The 18,948-nt window shown below is 35.2% G+C and overlaps 1 protein-coding gene across 1 annotated transcript in view; it reads left to right on the plus strand.

The window, feature by feature from the left end:
- Nucleotides 1–18,948, plus strand: part of LOC115836658 (ephrin type-A receptor 5-like) — a 79,211-nt gene that overhangs the window by 12,840 nt on the left and 47,423 nt on the right. Inside the window, exon 2 of the mRNA XM_030818480.1 lies at nucleotides 16,178–16,242. Coding sequence (XP_030674340.1) covers nucleotides 16,178–16,242 — 65 coding nt within the window. The remainder of the gene's footprint in view (nucleotides 1–16,177; nucleotides 16,243–18,948) is intronic.

The raw sequence follows: 18,948 nt of genomic DNA on the forward strand, positions 1-18,948 counted from the left end.
TGTTGCCTATCACACTGAGATGGAATTGTGTTTTTGCTTGTCTGTACATTTCTGATCTTTGATGGGAATAGAAATCCCTGTAAAAAGTAAAGGTTAACTAGAAAAAAAAGCTCTCTTCTGAACTGAGAATCACCACTGAAATAGTATGATTTTCTAAAGAAAGCAAGTTAGTTCCAAAAAAACTGGCAGTAAAATATCTTTTTTTTTTTTGCATATACCAAATGTATCAATATGAAGAAAGCTTGCCTGTCTGTAAACTCATTGAAAGCCAGCTCCAATGCTTGCTATTCCATATGGAGTGTCAGTGAAGTATGTTATAATCTATACATTTGTGTTTAGTGAACAAATATTATTAAGTAACTTACTTGTTTCTTTAAAGTCACTGCTGTTAAGTATACCCAGTCTTACCTCATTACTGTATTGCTGATGAAGCCAACATAGCTCTTTTCATTAATCCATAACTAATAGAGTTCAGAATCTCTGGTATTGTAGTCATCTTTCCTAAACTGAGAAGTTACCAACTAAAAGATTGTATGATTTGCCAACCAAAGTGAGTGAATTCCAAAAAATTTGTTAGTAGAATACTGTATTTTAGATTTACCAGAAGTATAAATGAGAAGAAAGTTCTACTGAGATTAGCAAGCTGCTAGAAAACAATTCATAGACATCCTGTGGTCACTATCTCTTTGTAATTTAATGAACTACAGCTTTCCCAAGACCCCTGCTTTCTTATGATAAATTCTCAGAATTCATGTAACTTGAACAGCTATCAGCCAACATAAAATTAATTTTTTTTGCTTTAAGCATGTCTTAATTTTACCTCCAGAAAAATAATTAATATAAAACATGTGTTTCTAAATGGTTTAAATTTCTTGGGGGGCAGAAGGATTTACTCTTTCATTTGTTCTAGATTTCTTGGATTATTTTGACTGTCACTTATTTTATGAAGTACTTTAGATATACAAGCTGGCAAGAATTCTTAATATTGGAGCAAAAACAGCAGAAACATTGATGTTATTAATTATGTGAACAGAATAGCATTTTAAGATAGATTTATGTGGAAGAAAGTTTAAAATGTGTGATAAAGACTAAGTACAGTTTGGTCAGCATCTGCTTAGCGTTTTTAATTAACTATTTCTCCAGAAAAAAAAAACCACACACACGTTTTCATTTACTCTAAAATAATATCAAATATATCCAAAATATCACAGGTTTAATATTAGATTCTCCTAATCTATAAGAGTTACTTGAATTAAATTTTCCTCTAGATGGGAGGGTTAAAATTATAACTGCTATGGAGACTATTATCACACAATATACAAAAAATTAGCCAGGCATGGTGGCGTGCACCTGTAGTCCCAGCTACTTAGGTGACTGAGGTGGTAAAATAACCTGAGCCCTGGGAGGTTGAGGCTTCAGTGAGCCCTGATCACTCCTCTTCACTTCAGCTTGGGCAACAGAGGGAGACCCTTTCTCAAAAATAAACAAATAATCTCACACACACACACACACACACACACACATATATATAATGCTACATGTAAATGTAGTATACTACATATAAATAGTATGCTTCATGAGAAAATAAATGAAGATAAAAATAATATAAATATATGCACAAGGAAACATGCATATGGAAAACTCATATCAAGAAAATCTCACTATCATCAATGCTAAAGCAATTATATAGAAAAGTTAAGCATAAGCTTTCAGTTACACAGTTCTCACTTCCTGATAGAAAACCTGTCAGTTCATCAGGTGACATTTTTTTTTTCCAACTCTGGGGTTTGAGAGAACCCCAGTGGTGTTTTTGTTTGAAAGATGCCATGAATAATATTTTTAATTTTCACTGATTATCTCATGGATTCTTGTATAAGTCATTGTGGAAAGCCACGGACATAAAGCTAGCAGTGGTTTTAGGGACTTTTTTTTTTTTTTTTTTTTTGAAGCAGCAGCAGCAGGTTCAAAAGAAATCACTGTGGAAACCTAATACCTAAATCAGGTAACAAAAGAATTATTGGGTTCCCTGGCTGTTTTTTGTCTCCTTTTTCCCTCCATATGCTTGTATTTCTGAGACGTCTTTTTAGAATCTCCAGGCCATTCTGAGCTCAGTTTAAAAACTACTGTGTTAAAATATAAAAGGATTGTTGTATAGAAGATCAATGTGATATAATCCTGACTTGTAACTTTCTATAAATCTGCCTAAAACAGAAATTATAATATCTGGTGAAGTTTACTTTAAACCAATGGTCCCTAATACAGAGGTACTCATTAGAGCCAACCTCAGAATGTTGTTAATTATGCTATGTCTGGGCCCACCTAAACTTATGGAATCAAAATTGATTAAAGCAAATTCTTTGGAAATCTATACTTTTGCAACTTGGAAATCTGTAGTTTTAGAACCCTCATAGATAATTCTGATCTTTATCGTTGTTAAAGAACCCTTGCTTAGAACGGAAGTACTTAAAGTGAGATGTGTACTGACACCAGAACCAGTCTGCAATTATATCAATATAAAGATTGAGAGTTAGCTTTTAGAGACTGTTATTGCAATTTGACATTGCTATGCAATACAGCTGTGTAATAGGTAGATTCACCTCATTGAGCCAAGGCATAGCTAGCTCACTTCTAACTCTAATTAAGTGAAGATAAGAATTACTTGGGTTGGTAGTTGTGCGGGAACTTCTAAAATGCAGTTGCTTGCATTTTCATCCCCACCTAATGTCCTGATTTTGTACTTTTAGAAGAGCCAATGGATTTATAGTTTAAAAAAAAGTACTTCTGGTGATTTGAATGTGGGTGATAGAAATACCACACTTCAAAAAAACTGTATATTTACTCACATGTATATATCACTTACATATGACTCATGCTTAGAAAATGCTATATAAATGGTTTCTATTGTTAATAAAAGAGAATATGAAAGTGTTCTAAGGATAAAGGGGATATAGATGATTATCAGGTAACACTATGTACATTAAGGAAATACAAGGTGCTAGAGAATTGTAAAAGCAAGTAACACTGTGCAAAAGAAAAATGAATTCTAAGTATGATTTGATGCATATTCAATGATATAACTACTGATTTGAAAAAATTGATCCTCAAGGTATATGCTTTGATATATATACATATATCAAAGCTTATATACATACATGCACACACCTATAAATAAATGTATATTCATATATATTTAATATATAAGTAAATATATATTAAAATACATATATATCCATAATGGTAAATGTTAGTGTAGATAGTTATATCCTATCTAATTTAGGATTTATAACAGAATAAAACTATCTAAATTAGATATTATAATTTAGATAGATAACTATAATTTAGTTAGATATAAAATATATACATTTATATATTTATATATAAATATATATTAAAATAAAAATATATATATATATGTATCTGTAAATGCTAAATGTTAACTTAGATAGTTACATCCTGAGAGTCTGATTTAGGAGATTCAGATGGATGACTTCACAGGTCATATAAATTCAAAGTAGTTTCTGTTCTCATGGCCGTGCTATTAGAAGACTGAATGATAATCAAGATACTTCCTGTTTTATTTACTGATGTATCCCCAAGGCTTAGAACTGATGTATCCCCAAGGCAGTTAAGTAGATACTCAATAAATATTTGTTTAATGAATGAACCCTCATTGTAGGTGTTATATTCTATAGAACTTGAACAAAAGTTAAGGCAATAAGTTGGACTTTCTCATCTGTTGTGTATATATTTTCCGCAGAACTGTATTAGGTTACAAATAGAAAAAACTATCCAACAGCGGCTTAAAAATAGTTTTTTTTTTCACGAAAGAAGTTTGAGGGTAGATGTCTGGTGACTTGGGTTCTGTGAAGACAGAAGTCTGGTTTTCTTGGCCTTATTCTCATGCTCATTGTGTTATGGTTGCAAGAATGCTAATGCATCTGCCAGTATCACAACCAATTCAGAATAAGAAAAAGGGAAAGAGAAGCACCAATAGCCATGTCAGCAGCATTATTCCTCTAGTTTAAACAACAAAACTTTCCCAGAAATTGGCAAGCAGATTGCTGTCCATATCTCATTGCCAGACTTATGTAACAAGACTACTAGATTCAAGGGAGGCTAAGATAATAGCAACATGATTATCATTGTTTGCTAAGACCCCTCTGATCCATGGTCTGATATGAAGCATATCACTGATATGATGATACTAAGGAAAGAAAAAGGATATGAGTAATTAATAGGCAGAAAACAATGTCTGCCACAATTATCACAGAAAAATGAAAGTACTTTTATTTTACATTATTTCTTTTATTTTACATTTTTTTTATTTTTTGTTTTCTTTGTAATCTTTGAGAAAGGACAAATAGCCAACTACTGCAGTCATTTTGTGACCAAAAATCGATTACATGTACTAGGTTAACTAGACAAAAGTGATTAATACTACAATAATTTTATACACTGTTAAGATATATAAACCATTGTATTTTAATAGACTAATTTTAAAATATTTTCCTGCTATCATGAATCCAGTTATTCTGAGATGGATAATTAGTTCCGAGTACTAAAATATTTGTGATCAGCCACCTAAAATCATTTGGCACAATGTTTGTAATTTGTTAGTATTTTTGTCTGTGTTAGTTTATATTTTGACTAGTTTTTAATGATAAAACATTAACCAAAGATTTAAAAATTTTAGATAAAAATCATTATGCAGGGTTTACATTAATATTAAATTTTGACTGAACTGCAAGACTGACATGAATATCAGCAAAAATTTGGGTCACTTCTCATTTTACATCAGGACTACTGGGTCATCAAGTTGTTTGCTTATTTTTGGTACGTGCCATCACTTTAAAATACAGACTGTGAGTTTGTGTGACTTTCTGTCTCCTGTAATCCTCATTTATCCTCCCCTGAAGTCTGGAAAGCTAATGATTATATAGGTTGTTTTGAAGTTCGATATAATTTGCTTAAGCATTAGGGGTAATTAAGGACTAAGGTAAGGATCCCTTCAAAACAAAGAATCAGCTTTGCTTACATTTTTTTAAATTCTATTTTAATATAGTAGTTTTTAGTGTACCTTTTGCCTTTTTAGGACAAATGCATATCCTGTTTTGCCCCCATTAACATGCTTAAAGCAAAGTGAGTAACAAAATAAAAAAAATAAGAAAAGAGGGTTCATTATTTGTTGCTTTCTCATTTGCTTTCTGGAATCTTGTAACTTACTTTTGAAAATTTGATTCGAAAATGTGATTTTTCCAGGAAAACCTAATGTCTGTTCTATTTAGATTTATATGCCTGAAGATTTTCATCTGATATACAATAAAATTGGAGCATTATGGTGATGCTGGCTTCTGTAACATAAGATTTTCAGTCATTGATCTCATAAAATTAATTGATATGTAGGATTAAGTGGTTCAAAAGAGTGAACCTTTGTATTTCACAAGTCAAACATTGGGGCGAGTATGATATAGATACAAGAGAAAGAGCTTTGGAGTTAGATATACTTGGATTTAGATTTCAGCTCTATGCTTATTAGCTCTGGTACCTTGGGCTCTTGCCCTATTAGTGTTCTTCACCTTCTATTTCCTCATCTGTAAAATGGGCAAAATAATATACTAAAAGATAATTGTTAGGATTAAGTGATATCATGTATATTAAGTACAGAAACATAGAATTTTAGTTTCAGTCACTGATGTTACAGACCTGAGGACTGAGGCCCTCAAAGTAAAATTATTTCCTCAAGGTCACACAGTAGCAGAACCAGAACCATAGAACTGATGAGGATTCTCTATGCAATGAAGCATTCCCAAAGTGAATTGTGAATATGCACATTTATTTCCAGTAGTGAGGACTTGACAATGTTTTGTTTTTGAAAGAAACAGCCTCATATTATCTATATACATAATAGGGTGGAATTAAGCTGCTTTATGTGAAGTATTCTGTGATGTAAAGATTTTCAAGCTTCTTATATCATCTAATGTTGGCTTTTCTTTATAGAATAAAAACAATATGTAAGATTATACAAAGTTTGGTTACCATACCTGACAAGGTAGCCGCTGAAAACCATATGGTGTTGCTCTTTTCATGCAATATGTTCTGTGAATATAGCAAACTGCTCATTAGTCATAATTTAGCTGTCAGTAGACTACTGTATTAGCTCTGCCTTAACACTTTGTACAGACGAACCAGTGGATACTGTCTCTGAATTCTTTTCTGCCATCTCCCTGGGTTTACACTTTTTTAGGCTATTAACAATTCAAAACTCTTGGTATACATTTCGGATTGATTTTTGCTTCCATCATAGTCATATGCTTTATGGTATGAATATTCTACTGCTTCATTTTTGAAGAGCAATGTCTGTAACTTCTTTGTGGTGATGAAAAATACTTTGGGGTAAAATAAATAAAGATGAAAATATTTGAAATAAAAAATTAAAGGCACTCATTATTTGCAGTAAACAAGCATAATATTAAGATCTAAAGGAACAATGAAAATCATGTCTTTTAGGAATCATTTCAAAGATAATGTGAAAATTTAAGTGACTAGTTTTTCAATGTCATTAGAATTCTGCGAATACAATTTATGGAAGTATTAACATGATGGAAGGAGAATAGACACTGGAACAGAGACGTAGGTTTGCCTTCAAGCTCTGCCACTTACAAGTTGTATGGTTAATATGTCTTCCTCTTCGAATAACAGCAAATAACTTCCCCATTGGATTAAGCAACAAAATTGATTTTTCTCACATAAAAGCAATTCCTGAGAGAGGCAAGTTTCAAGTTTAGATGGATTAACAACTCTATGATATAATTTGGAACCAGATACTTCCCATCCCTTCACTCTGCCAACCTTAATCTGTAAGCTTTGCTCCCCTGCTGATTCTACTTATTTTCTCTAGATGACTGTATCAGTTCCAGGAAATACATCCATTCCCAGCAACATCCAAGGCAGTCAGGAGTTTTCTTTACTAATATTTTCTACCAAAATTCCCTTCCTTTGTAGATCCCCTTCACAGATCATTGGAGAGAACTGAATCGATAGTGGGACCATATAATTGGAATTGAAATAAGTGCATTTTTGCTGAAATGGGAAAACAGAGAGACAAACAAGCTTGAATAAAACTGGAGAAGAAAAATCCTGGAAGGACTTGTGTCAAAATAATAAGAATATTACAAGATTGAAGTAAGAGAGGGACATGATTATATTGGTGGTTTACAAACATCTTTCTGGAAGCAGTATTTTGAAGAAATTGTTAAGGATCATACCTTTTTCTGCAGAGAAAGCAGTTAGGAGATTTTTCAAGTGAAAAATTATGGCAAGGATTTAACTGGACTGGTTATACTGTGGAATGAAACAGAGCAGGTGATTTAGAGTTATCATTGGCCGTGTTAGAATCAGTAGGATTTGGTCAGTGATTCAATGTGGGGCTAAAGGTGAGGAAAGGGTGACTCAGATATCTCAGATATCTGGATAGAACAACTAACAACTAGTTCTTTTTTTTTATTTATTTTTATTTATTTATTTATTTATTTATTTATTTATTTATTTTTTGAGACAGAGTCTCGCCCTGTCGCCCAGGCTGGAGTGCAGTGGCACGATCTCGGCTCACTGCAAGCTCCGCCTCCCGGCTTCACACCATTCTCCTGCCTCAGCCTCCCGAGTAGCTGGGACTACCGGGCGCCCACCACCACTCCCTGGTTAATTTTTTTTTTTTTGTATGTTTAGTAGACACGGGGTTTCACCGTGTTAGCCAGGATGGTCTCCATCTCCTGACCTCGTGATCCTCCCAAAGTGCTGAGATCACAGGCATGAGCCACCGTGCCCAGCCAGAGCAACTAGTTACATGGCATTGCACTCATTGAGCTAGGGAACATGGGAACACAACTTTTATTTTTACTTCTGTATAGAGAAGATACTTTGTTCATTTGGGGACAGGCTGAATTTGAGGATGATTATATACCATAAATGTGTTGAGAACCAGCAGTCAGTTTTACAAATTTACAGGGATTTTAGGAGAGACAGATGGACAAACTAAATGGATTTATGTGATCATTAACATTTAGGTTATAACTCAGAAGTTCGTGAGCTCCTCTGGAAGAGTCCTTATATTGGGGCATGTGCTAATATCTCCTTTAAAACCAACCATCCAGCAAACAGAAAGTAAACATATGAGCCATTCTCTATCCTTAATAGTCTGATTCAATATGCATGCACTTGTACCAAGACTTAGTTCTTTTAAAAAGCTCCTCTTAAATTTTGATGCTAAGTTTTAATCAAGAATTTTTGGTGTAGTGTGAGAACTGAAGGAAATCTACAAAAATGAGGCATTGATCAAAATCAAGATTTGAAGGGATGGTACGGTAAGAATAGCTTATAAAGGAAAGAGGAAGAAGTAGCTAGAGAGGTAAGAAAACCACAGAAATCTGTTGTCACTGAAGGTGAAAAGTGAGATTGTTTGTCTATCATGATCATGACCAAATGCTGCCAAAAGATAAGGCAAATTAGGAGCTCACAGCTACACAATTATCACTAGTGAATTTAGTAACAGAAGTTTTAGTAAAATAATGGGGATTGAAGCCAGATTATAATGGATTAGGTAAGGAATGAGGAAGATATGAGGAAATAATAGATAGGGGTGTTGACAATTCATTCAATAATTTGAGTTATGAAAAGGACAGAGATAGGACATTCACTGGATGGGAATGTGAGGTTTGTTTTTGAATATATTTTAATGAAAATTTTTAGAAAATACTTTGTGGTTAATACACAAAAGACCTAGTTACCCAAATATAGGTTTGTCAGGTAATGTTGATGGCTCATTTGAGGTCATTTACTTAGAATAAAATCAGTCTCCGGTTGTGCAGTTTTTCTCAAGCTATGTTCAGCTGCCTTGGTTCATGTACACACAAGGTAGATTCATTCCTGATTAGAGTCTTTGGATGTCCAGGGAAATAGGTGGTTGTAATAAAGTGATCTGATGTTTAGGTCTTAAGTAGGGGACTGACTTGGCTGCAGGAAACAATAAGCAGTGCTCATGGTCTGTTAACTAAGGTCTCAGTTACTGCTTTATACATAAATTGCCTAGTAGAGCACCTGACACATAGTAAGCATTCACCAAGTTATTTCCCCATATTCATTCTTCTTTTCTCTAAAAAAGACTATGCATATGGATTGCTCAGAATTGTAAAATAAATACTCTTCCATTCATTGTCTGTGAAAATACAGTTGGTTATGGCTTCCTGCCTTCAAGTCAAGGGATGCCAGAAATCTACATAACACTTCTAAACTTATAATTTTTCCCAAATTTACAAATCTAGTTTTCCAATGAGAAACACATGTCCTCTTTCTCTGCACTCATTTTGTAAACTGTTCTTTATTCCCTGCAGCAGTTGTCAAATTATGAAATTTAGCCTGAAAGCAAGAAATCACATCTGTGCTGAATGGGACCATGGAGAGAAGCTGGACAGCTGTATATCTGGGGTTTGTTCCCACAGATTAGTTAAATGTGTGTTATAATTGAATCCAGTAGCTTTTCTGATATTGTTAAATGAAAGTCAATAAGCAAGCATCCATCAAAAGTCTCTTGTATGCAATGTGACTTTGATTCAATGCCTTTAGAGAAAGAGAAGTCCATCTAATCTGCTACTAACCCAAATTATTCTCTTTTCATACTGTAGCGGAGGTTTAACTGACATTACAATTGTGTTTGTTAATGTGAAGATAATGGCAAAAACAGAAACAATATAAGTAAGAATATGCCTTCTAATTGTCTATCTTCATGTCATCAAGGATCACACATTCTCTTAAGGCTTTGCCCGCTGATGGTGTATGGTGGGATCACATGTCCTTGATCTATCTTTTGACTCTTCAAAGTCTGAAAACACTTTCATTCCAATGTGTCTATTTCCTGGAGAATCTAATACATTTTCCTGCTCATAGCGACTTAAGTTGGCAAGATGTTAAGGAGAAAGTAGTGGAGTCAGAGTGATACAGAACAAGTTAGAATGTTTTAAAGTTATAATCATTGAAGAACGTATTTGTATTATTAACCTAAGCTAAACTTTAATTATTAGAATGTGTGAAGTTGAGGATTTAGGAATCTTCTTATGCATATTCCATTTTATTTATTTGCTCTTTGCTCTCCTTGAATCCCAACAAATATAATGAGTTAGCAATCTGCTTTTTCTGAAAGTGAATTTTCTAAAAGCTTTTCTCTGTTCAAGAAAGCATTGAAATTGTTAATGTGAAGTAATACAATTAAAGCATACTAAAGACTACTTTGAATTAGTTTCTTTCATAATCTGTTACTTGGTTTGGCATTCAGTTAAAGTGACTTTTCCTTATTAAAAAGTTCCTGTATTAGTATTTTTCCCTATACATTAACTTTAGGAATTTGCAATTTAGTACGTATTCATTGATCCCTTTAAAGTTACTTCTCCTGGATAATCAGCCTTCTTAATTACTGATTAAAATACCAATACCAACCAACATGTCCATCTTAATCATAATTATACAATGGCTGAGGGAAAAGTCACCTGGAAATCTGTCTCTCAGTTGAATGGTATGACTCTATTTTAAAATATAAATAATAGAATGAAAAAATTTTTCATAAAATTTCTGATATCTAATGTCTTCTAGAATAACTGTGGCATCAAACATTTCCTCTAATTATATTCATTAGTGAGTTCTCCTGGACAAGTTTTAATTAAGTTGTACAATAAAGATCAATACTCGTGTATTCATTGCAATTTATAACAAGCATATATACTGTTCAGAACAATTTAATTACTGTAATTATAGCACAGAAGATACTTAGTGACTATGCTGTATTACTGCCAATCCCCACTTTTTAATAAATTTGGTAATGAAATTGGGAAATTGACTTCTGAAAATTCACATGTATATATACCCTATGTCTAAACTTCTTTTTTTTTTTTTTTTGAGACAGAGTCTCGCGTCTCGCTCTGTCGCCCAGTCTGGAGTGCAGTGGCACAGTCTCAGCTCACTGCAAGCTCCGCCTCCCAGGTTCACACCATTCTGCTGCCTCAGCCTCCTGAGTAGCTGGGACTACAGTCACCCCACACCCGGCTAATTTTTTGTATTTTTAGGAGAGAAGGGGTTTCACCGTGTTAGCCAGGATGGTCTCCATCTCCTGACCTCGTGATCCGCCCACCTCGGCCTCCCAAAGTGCTGGGATTACAGGCGTGAGCCACTGAGAGGTGACAGCCTGCTGGCAGTCCTCACAGCCCTTGCTCCTCTTGGCGCCTCCTCTGCCTGGTCTCCCACTTTGGCGGCACTTGAGGAGCCCTTCAGCCACCGCTGCACTGTGGGGGCCCGTTTCTGGGCTGGCCAAGGCGGGAGCCGGCTCCCTCAGCTTGCAGGGAGTGTGGAGGGAGAGGCGCGAGCGGGAACCGGGGCTGTGCGCGGCGCTTGCGGGCCGGCTGGAGTTCGGGTGGGCGTGGGCTTGGCGGGCCCCTCACTCAGAGCAGCCGGCGGGCCCTGCCGGCCCCGGGCAATGAGGGACGTAGCACCCGGGCCAGCGGCTGCGGAGGGTGTGCTGGGTCCCCCAGCAGTGACGACGCACCAGCGCTGCACTCGATTTCTCACCGGGCCTTAGGGGCCTTCCCGCCGGGCAGGGCTCGGGACCTGCAGCCGCCGTGCCTGAGCCTCCCACTTCCTCCATGGGCTCCTGTGCGGCCCGAGCCTCCTCGACGAACGCCACCCCCTGCTCCACGGCGCCCAGTCCCATCGACCACCCAAGGGCTGAGGAGCGCGAGCGCACGCGCGGGACTGGCAGGCAGCTCCACCTGCAGCCCTGGAGCAGGATCCACTGAGTGAAGCCTGCTGGGCTCCTGAGTCTGGTGGAGACGTGGAGAACCTTTATGTCTAGCTCAGGGATTGTAAATACACCAATCAGCACCCTGTGTCTAGCTCAGGGTCTGTGAATGCACCAATCGACACTGTATCTGGCTGCTCTGGTGGGGCCTTGGAGAACCTTTGTGTCCACACTCTGTATCTAACTGATCTGATGGGGACGTGGAGAACTTTTATATCCAGCTCAGGGATGGTAAACGCACCAATCAGCGCCCTGTCAGAACAGACCACTTGGCTCTACCAATCAGCAGGACGTGGATGGGGCCAGATAAGAGAATAAAAGCAGGCTGCCCGAGCCAGCAGTGGCAACACGCTCGGGTCCCCTTCCACACTGTGGAAGCTTTGTTCTTTCGCTCTTTGGGTCCCCGCTGCTTTTATGAGCTGTAACGCTCACCACAAAAGTCTGCAGCTTCACTCCTGAAGCTAGCGAGCCCACAAGCCCACCGGGAGGAACGAACAACTCCAGACGTGCCGCCTTTAGAATTGTAACACTCACCGCGCAGGTCAGCTTCACTCCTGAGCCAGAGAGACCACGAACCCACCAGAAGGAAGAAACTCTGAACACATCCGTACGTCAGAAGGAACGAACTCCAGACGCGCCACCTTAATTAAGAGCTGTAACACTCACCGCGAGGGTCCGCGGCTTCTTTCTTGAAGTGAGTGAAACCAAGAACCCACCAATTCCGGACACATCACCACGCCTCACAAACTTGTTTTTTTATATAGCTATCTTTGATTTTTTATTTTACTAGTAGGGAAAGTGGAGGCATTAATTACAGTAGTGGCAAAGTGCTTTTTCATGCATATTGTCATGAATACTGAGATTATGAAAGTGTATATAAGAACACCTGTAATAATTATATCGGTTATGTGAAAGATAATTTAATGGTGTTATGTAGTCAGATATTCTGTTTTTATTTTTATAAATATGACTAAAATTATTTTATCATTTTAATTTTCTTAAATAGGAGTATTATTTTGGTTCAAAAAGAAGGCCCCCAAATATGCTAACTTCTTTTAAATTTCTACTTTCACAATTCTTTATCTGGTACATTGATGAACAGATCATTCTACTGATGTACCATATAAAGAATTGTGAAAGTAGAAAATTTCTAGTGGCATCAATAGGTATGTAACAGGGTTTCTCAACTTTGGCACCAGTGAAATTTTGGCCAGATAATTCTTTTCTGGGGAGGTTGACAGTGCACTGCAGGATGTTTCACCGCATACCTGACTTCTTCCCATTAAATGCCAGAAGCAAGTATTCATCCACTAACGAACTCAGAAAATAGATAAATGCCTCCAAATGTGTCCAGACATTATTATATCTCCATGTTGAGAACCACTGGTGTATGCTGATTAGCCACACCCTCCGGATCTTCCCACTGACCAAATTATTCATTCATAAGATAAAGAGCTAATGAACTGAGGCTAGGTTCATAGGCCTGTGTCAAACATGGTGTTCTTCTAAGAGAATTCTGTGCATTCAATTTTTTAGAGATAGGAATTGAGTAGTCATAGAATATTAAGTAATAATACCTAACTCAGATTTAGGAAAGGCAAGATGAGAATAGTGTCCTGAAGAAGGAAGTTCCTGAAATATGTTTTGAAGGACAAAGGAAACGTTAGCAATTCAGAAGGTAAAAGAAAGATATGTATTTTAAAATTTGCACATTTTAGTTATTTTCTCTGAGAATCAAATCCTAATTTATTCTCCATTATATAAACAAAATCATAATGTAATAATATGCAAATAATCGCTAAAATGCCTAATTTTACTCTTTTTCTCAATTTCCATTTTATAAATGGGATGTGTAATTACCTTTTTAAGATTGTGAATTTTATGAAATCATTTGTTTCCAGAAAGACCGCAATTTTAGGCAGTAGTGGGAAGATACATACATGTATTTCTTGTGAATATCCTAGTCTATATACGAAGAAAACTATTTGACCATATCACTGTAAGATTATAGATTCCTAATGTAGTTATTCTCATGTATTCTGCAGTGTATTCCAACATTGAGAACACTCAAATTGTATTAACAGCCAAGCTAGTTTTTTGAGGTAATTCATTTAGTCCAACACATACATATTTTCCAGGAAAAAAAAAAAGGTAAAAATGGTAATTTAGTTTAAACCTAATTCAAGTGCGGTTAACTGAATCTTGAAAAGCCATCCGAAATTCTGTTGATAATAATTCATATTTCATATTAGTAAGAGGTCTACAAGGAATGCTGTGTTTCTCATGGTAGGCTGGTTATGAATTCCGGGAATTCCTATGCACACCAGTTTGCCGCCAAAGGATTAAGTTCCATTTGATCGCCATCATTAGCACCCTTAGTTTGCAGATTTGCTGTACTTTGTCTCATCTACACAGATACGCTGCTGCTCAATATAAAAGGTGAATCAAATGAATCATTAAGATGAATAAACATAAAATTTAGGTTCTGCAACCCCTTGGTATTTAGTCATGTCTAGACACAGCCCTAGTGTCCCAGAAAAACTAAAATGAGGACAAGGGCATTGAAGTTTAATGTAGCCTTATTCCCATGGAAACCAGAAAAGCCAACCATAGAGTAAAAAGAAGAGTATGGATCTGTCTGAAAAGTTAGATGTAGTGAGTGGCAGGATTTGCAAGGTCAGTGGGTATCAGAACAGTTTTTGTTTGTTTTTTTGTTTTTTAAAGAATAGTTTTTCAGTTAGGTCACCATTCCTTTAAGAAATTAATAGTTCCACAGATTAATTATTATTCCTTAAAACAAGTATGACTTGAGTAGGTTAAAAATGATATAAACATTATATTGCATGCATTTTATAGTTAATGAGGTCAGAAAATAGATGAATATAGTATATTTAGCAACAACCTGTATATGTGTATATATGGGTAATATTTAGTATATTTGTTTTTCTACAGATTTTGTTATTGATTTATTTTAATGTTACTAACATTATTATATACTTTCAATGTGGTTTATAAGATATGCATGTTCCCAAACGTGCTTTTGTCTCATTAATTTTTGCTACTGTGAAATAAATGATGCATAATAATAGTTAAATGTACATAATTTCTCTAAGATGTAGAAAATTTCCTCAGTCATAATAATGTTATATTATCTTATAAAGTATTACAACACATCCCAGCCTATCAACTGTTACTCCTTTCGTACTTCAGGCTTACACTTACACATAGAATCATCCTTTTAGAAATGGTAGCATTTCAAGATACTGGCTTTTGAATATAGCTTAAGGAAGCCTCAATACCTCTACACAGGAATAACTCAAGTGTTTCCCTTTCAGGTTCATATTCCAGGCTCATTCAAAGTTGTTCTGTTGCACAGCAGGCCAGGTAGAACCATGTGGGATAGGTATAATAGGTTGGAAAAATAATGATCTGTGATCCAGGGCTAAAGTATTTTGACTAGACAGTACCCTATAAGCTAGTTTGATTTCTCAGAGACAGTATGTAATACCATATGTATGATATGTATGAGTGTGTATGTGTGTGCATGGGTGTGTGTGTGTGTGTGTGTACATACTCATAAATGGCTTCCTTTTGTAATGACAATACTCAAACTTCCGTCCTGGAGTTTCTAAATATCTTGGGATTCCCATATATAATGTATCTGACAGTTCTACATGAAACATCCTTTTTAGACTATGGTCATATCTAAGAAGAAGATATCTTTGGGAATGCAATGGATTCTTAAGTATAACAACTATCTCAAGAACTGCTACAATTTCCTTGTCTTGGTTAAGGGTGTGTAGATTTATTTCTTAATTAAACTTGCAATTTGGATTACAGATTACTGTTAATATCACAAAAAATGTTACAAGCTTGGGAATAGTTTATTGCTGTTTAATGTAAATTATTTGTTAATTGCTGCATAACAGCTTTCCAGAAGAAAATAAAATACATTTAGCTACAATTTTATGGCTGCAGCTTAATCCCAAAACCTAGAGCTTTGTACAAGGCCGCATGAACCTTTCATTTTTGTGGGCTTACATTTTGTCTTTTTTTTCCTTATTAGTTTTTTTAATTTATTATTGTTTTGCAAGAAAAAAATTAGGGTAATGATTTGCTTTCAGAGAATTTTGCTGTGATTGTTCTTCAAATGTTTATTTAAAATCATTTGTTCTCTTGCATCAATATATTTTCTTTAAATTATACCCATTGTATTCATCATCATGAACGCTTAATTTCAGTTATGGAAACAACATGCAATTTTAATAACACTATTAAGATAGAGATACAATATTCATGATAATATACATTTCACTGAGTTTTTTGTTCTTTTCTTTTCAGTGAATTTATTGGATTCACGCACTGTCATGGGGGACCTGGGATGGATTGCTTTTCCAAAAAATGGGGTAAGTTTTATGAAAGTTTTTCTAAAACTTAAGCTGTGTGCATAAGCATCTTGATACTTGTAACACAGGAATGAATATGTACTGGATGCATATGTTGTTAAGACAGGAGGTGCTATGTGTGTGTTGGATGGGGTGAGGGAACTTCAAATAACTCTAATCAAAAAAGGAACACTAGGGAAGGGCTTTCAGTGACTCAAGAGTAAATATGTTATTTCCTCTCTGAGTATAGTTCCACAAAGAAATGTGAAGTTTCCTTCAGCATTTAGGAAAAGTTCACATTAAAACAACAAAGAAACTTTCAGAATTAGTTTATATTAAAGATAAAAGTATTTGATTTGCTATTAATTTGCCATCATCCTGGCATATTGCATAGGAAATAAAATTTAACAGGTCTGTGATCGGTGTTGATTCAAAGCTGGGACCAATTTAATTTTTACTTCGTTTACAGAATCAGGGAATAAAAGTATTACAAGAAATTCCTTTAAATGACACTGAAATAAAAAAAGATTCTAAGAAACTATTATAGTAGCATATACACATGCAATTCATCTAGAAAATTGTGCACACTTATATTTTTAGATGATATCAAAGGTTAATTTTAGAGTAATCAAATATTATAACAAATTTGGTTATAACAACCTAAAGAGGCAAAATTTTCATTTTCAAATTGAGTAAACCAGATGTGTGAATCAGTCCTTTACTAATAAAGTTATTGTGGAAATAACACATTTTATTAATTATTCTAATTCATAATAATTTGTATATTAACATCCTCATCTCAGTAGGCTTTTATATTTTTCATCAATTTGGTATTTCTTTTTAGTTGTTAAAAGTTACAGATGTATTTAAAGACATAATATTAAAAAGGAATGCTAGTAGATTTTTAAGATATTAGAACATAAAGGTAAGGCAAAATAAGAAAAAACAAACAAAAACATTGCATAACCCAGGTAGAGCCAGGCTCAAGATAACAGCATGTGTACTTTCAATGTGTTCCTCTTTTATCTTTCTCACACTCTTCCTTCTTCCCTTCCTTTCTTCCCTGCACCACTACACACTCTTTCTTTCATCTGTCATCACTCCATACAGAAAAATGGCTGGCTAACGTCTGTCTATGAGAACCTATATAGGTATTTTGTATTCTCCCTTTTTTCATGTACCAAAAATAATCTATTGAATGAATATTTTAAATTTTTTTCTTTCTGAGAGGATGGCTGATGTGCTGTGTTGAAATTAATTTTTTAGAATCCAGAGAAACTATATGAGATATTCTCTTTGAATTTAGTTTGGTGTTTTTCTCCAGTTTTCACTCCGACGTTATCCAAATAGAGCCTTGAAAGGGCGTATCTGGGAGAGTACATGTACGGTGTTGTAGTTGCTGTTGCAACTATAAATTTGAGGACAATTACTCAATTTTATACATGATTTCTGTATGAAATGCAATCAATTGCTTTATAAAAACATAATCCTTCTGTATTGGGAGTGGGATTTTTTAAATTATTCTAACAACTTCATGCTGTCTTTTTTTTCTATTATTATTGTTAATATAGTGGTGTATTTGTTCTGTTTTTTAAACAATGAGCATCCTTTTCAAAATTCTTGTAATTATGCTGAGTAATGTTTCCTTTGACATAGTGTACCAAATGTTAATATTGAAGACAGGAAAGTTAATTTAGGGGGGCTTAATGAATGTATATTTGAGTGTGAGAAATGTGTGTGGGATTCAGGCGTTATGTTTTGTATTATATCACTCAAATGCAAAATGAAGGAAAAAATGTATTATATTTAAGGGAAATGAATGTTCAAGGTATATACAATGATAGTAAAAATGTATACACTTAAAATATTTTTAGTTAGCTGGGCCATTTGTGATTAGATAAGCAACATAATCGTGGGTGAAATATAGATCATCAGAATGATGTACATAAAAACTGTGGGGTAATGAACTCCATTTTTTTTTCAATAAATGCCACAAGAAAACTGGAAAAAAAATGTTCAAGTCAATTGTTTTGGAACTCTGGAATTCAAATAACATCTTGGAGCAATATAGGGCATGCTTATTTAAGAAAAATGACTGAATCTTTTAAAAATAGCAAGGTTCGTGGCATTTTACTTGCTGCATGTCCTTTCTGCCTCTCTAGCTCTGAGGTAGTCTTGAAAAGCCACAATTCAGCCATCATGGTGAAAACCAGTAGCCTAGTAAGAACAGAAAGGAAGTAGGAGATTCTTCCCAGCCTCAATTTCAGAGAATTGTCTTTATTTGCCATGTCTGAGAACTCTCTAGAAGACTACATTGTAAGACACTCTTGATTTCACCTGGCTTAGAGCTCTTGAAGTAGCTTTTTCTCAGCTGGGAATTTGTCAGAAAGAGAGGCAATTGTCTGATTTTTCTTCTGTGTGAGGGGCTAGATAAAATTTGGGACAAACAATAGGCTTTTGCCAACCAGAAAACTTAGGGAAAGCTGGAAACTGAGATGTCCACATTGATTTTAAAATGTCTCAATGAATTATTTGGAATTTATAAGGCCATGCACATGTGTAGGGCTGTGTACATACCCAGGGATGTATGTATGCTCAGGAAAGACCTGAGAAAGACCTAAGGTTTTACTTGTGCACAAGCAGGAAGTGAAGGTTAAGGTAGGTCTTTAATTGCTTAGCTGAATATTGAAGGAATGTCCCAACATGCACATACAGACCCTCAGCAAA

This window comes from Nomascus leucogenys, chromosome 9, assembly GCF_006542625.1.
Source record: "Nomascus leucogenys isolate Asia chromosome 9, Asia_NLE_v1, whole genome shotgun sequence".
Lineage (NCBI taxonomy): Eukaryota > Metazoa > Chordata > Mammalia > Primates > Hylobatidae > Nomascus > Nomascus leucogenys.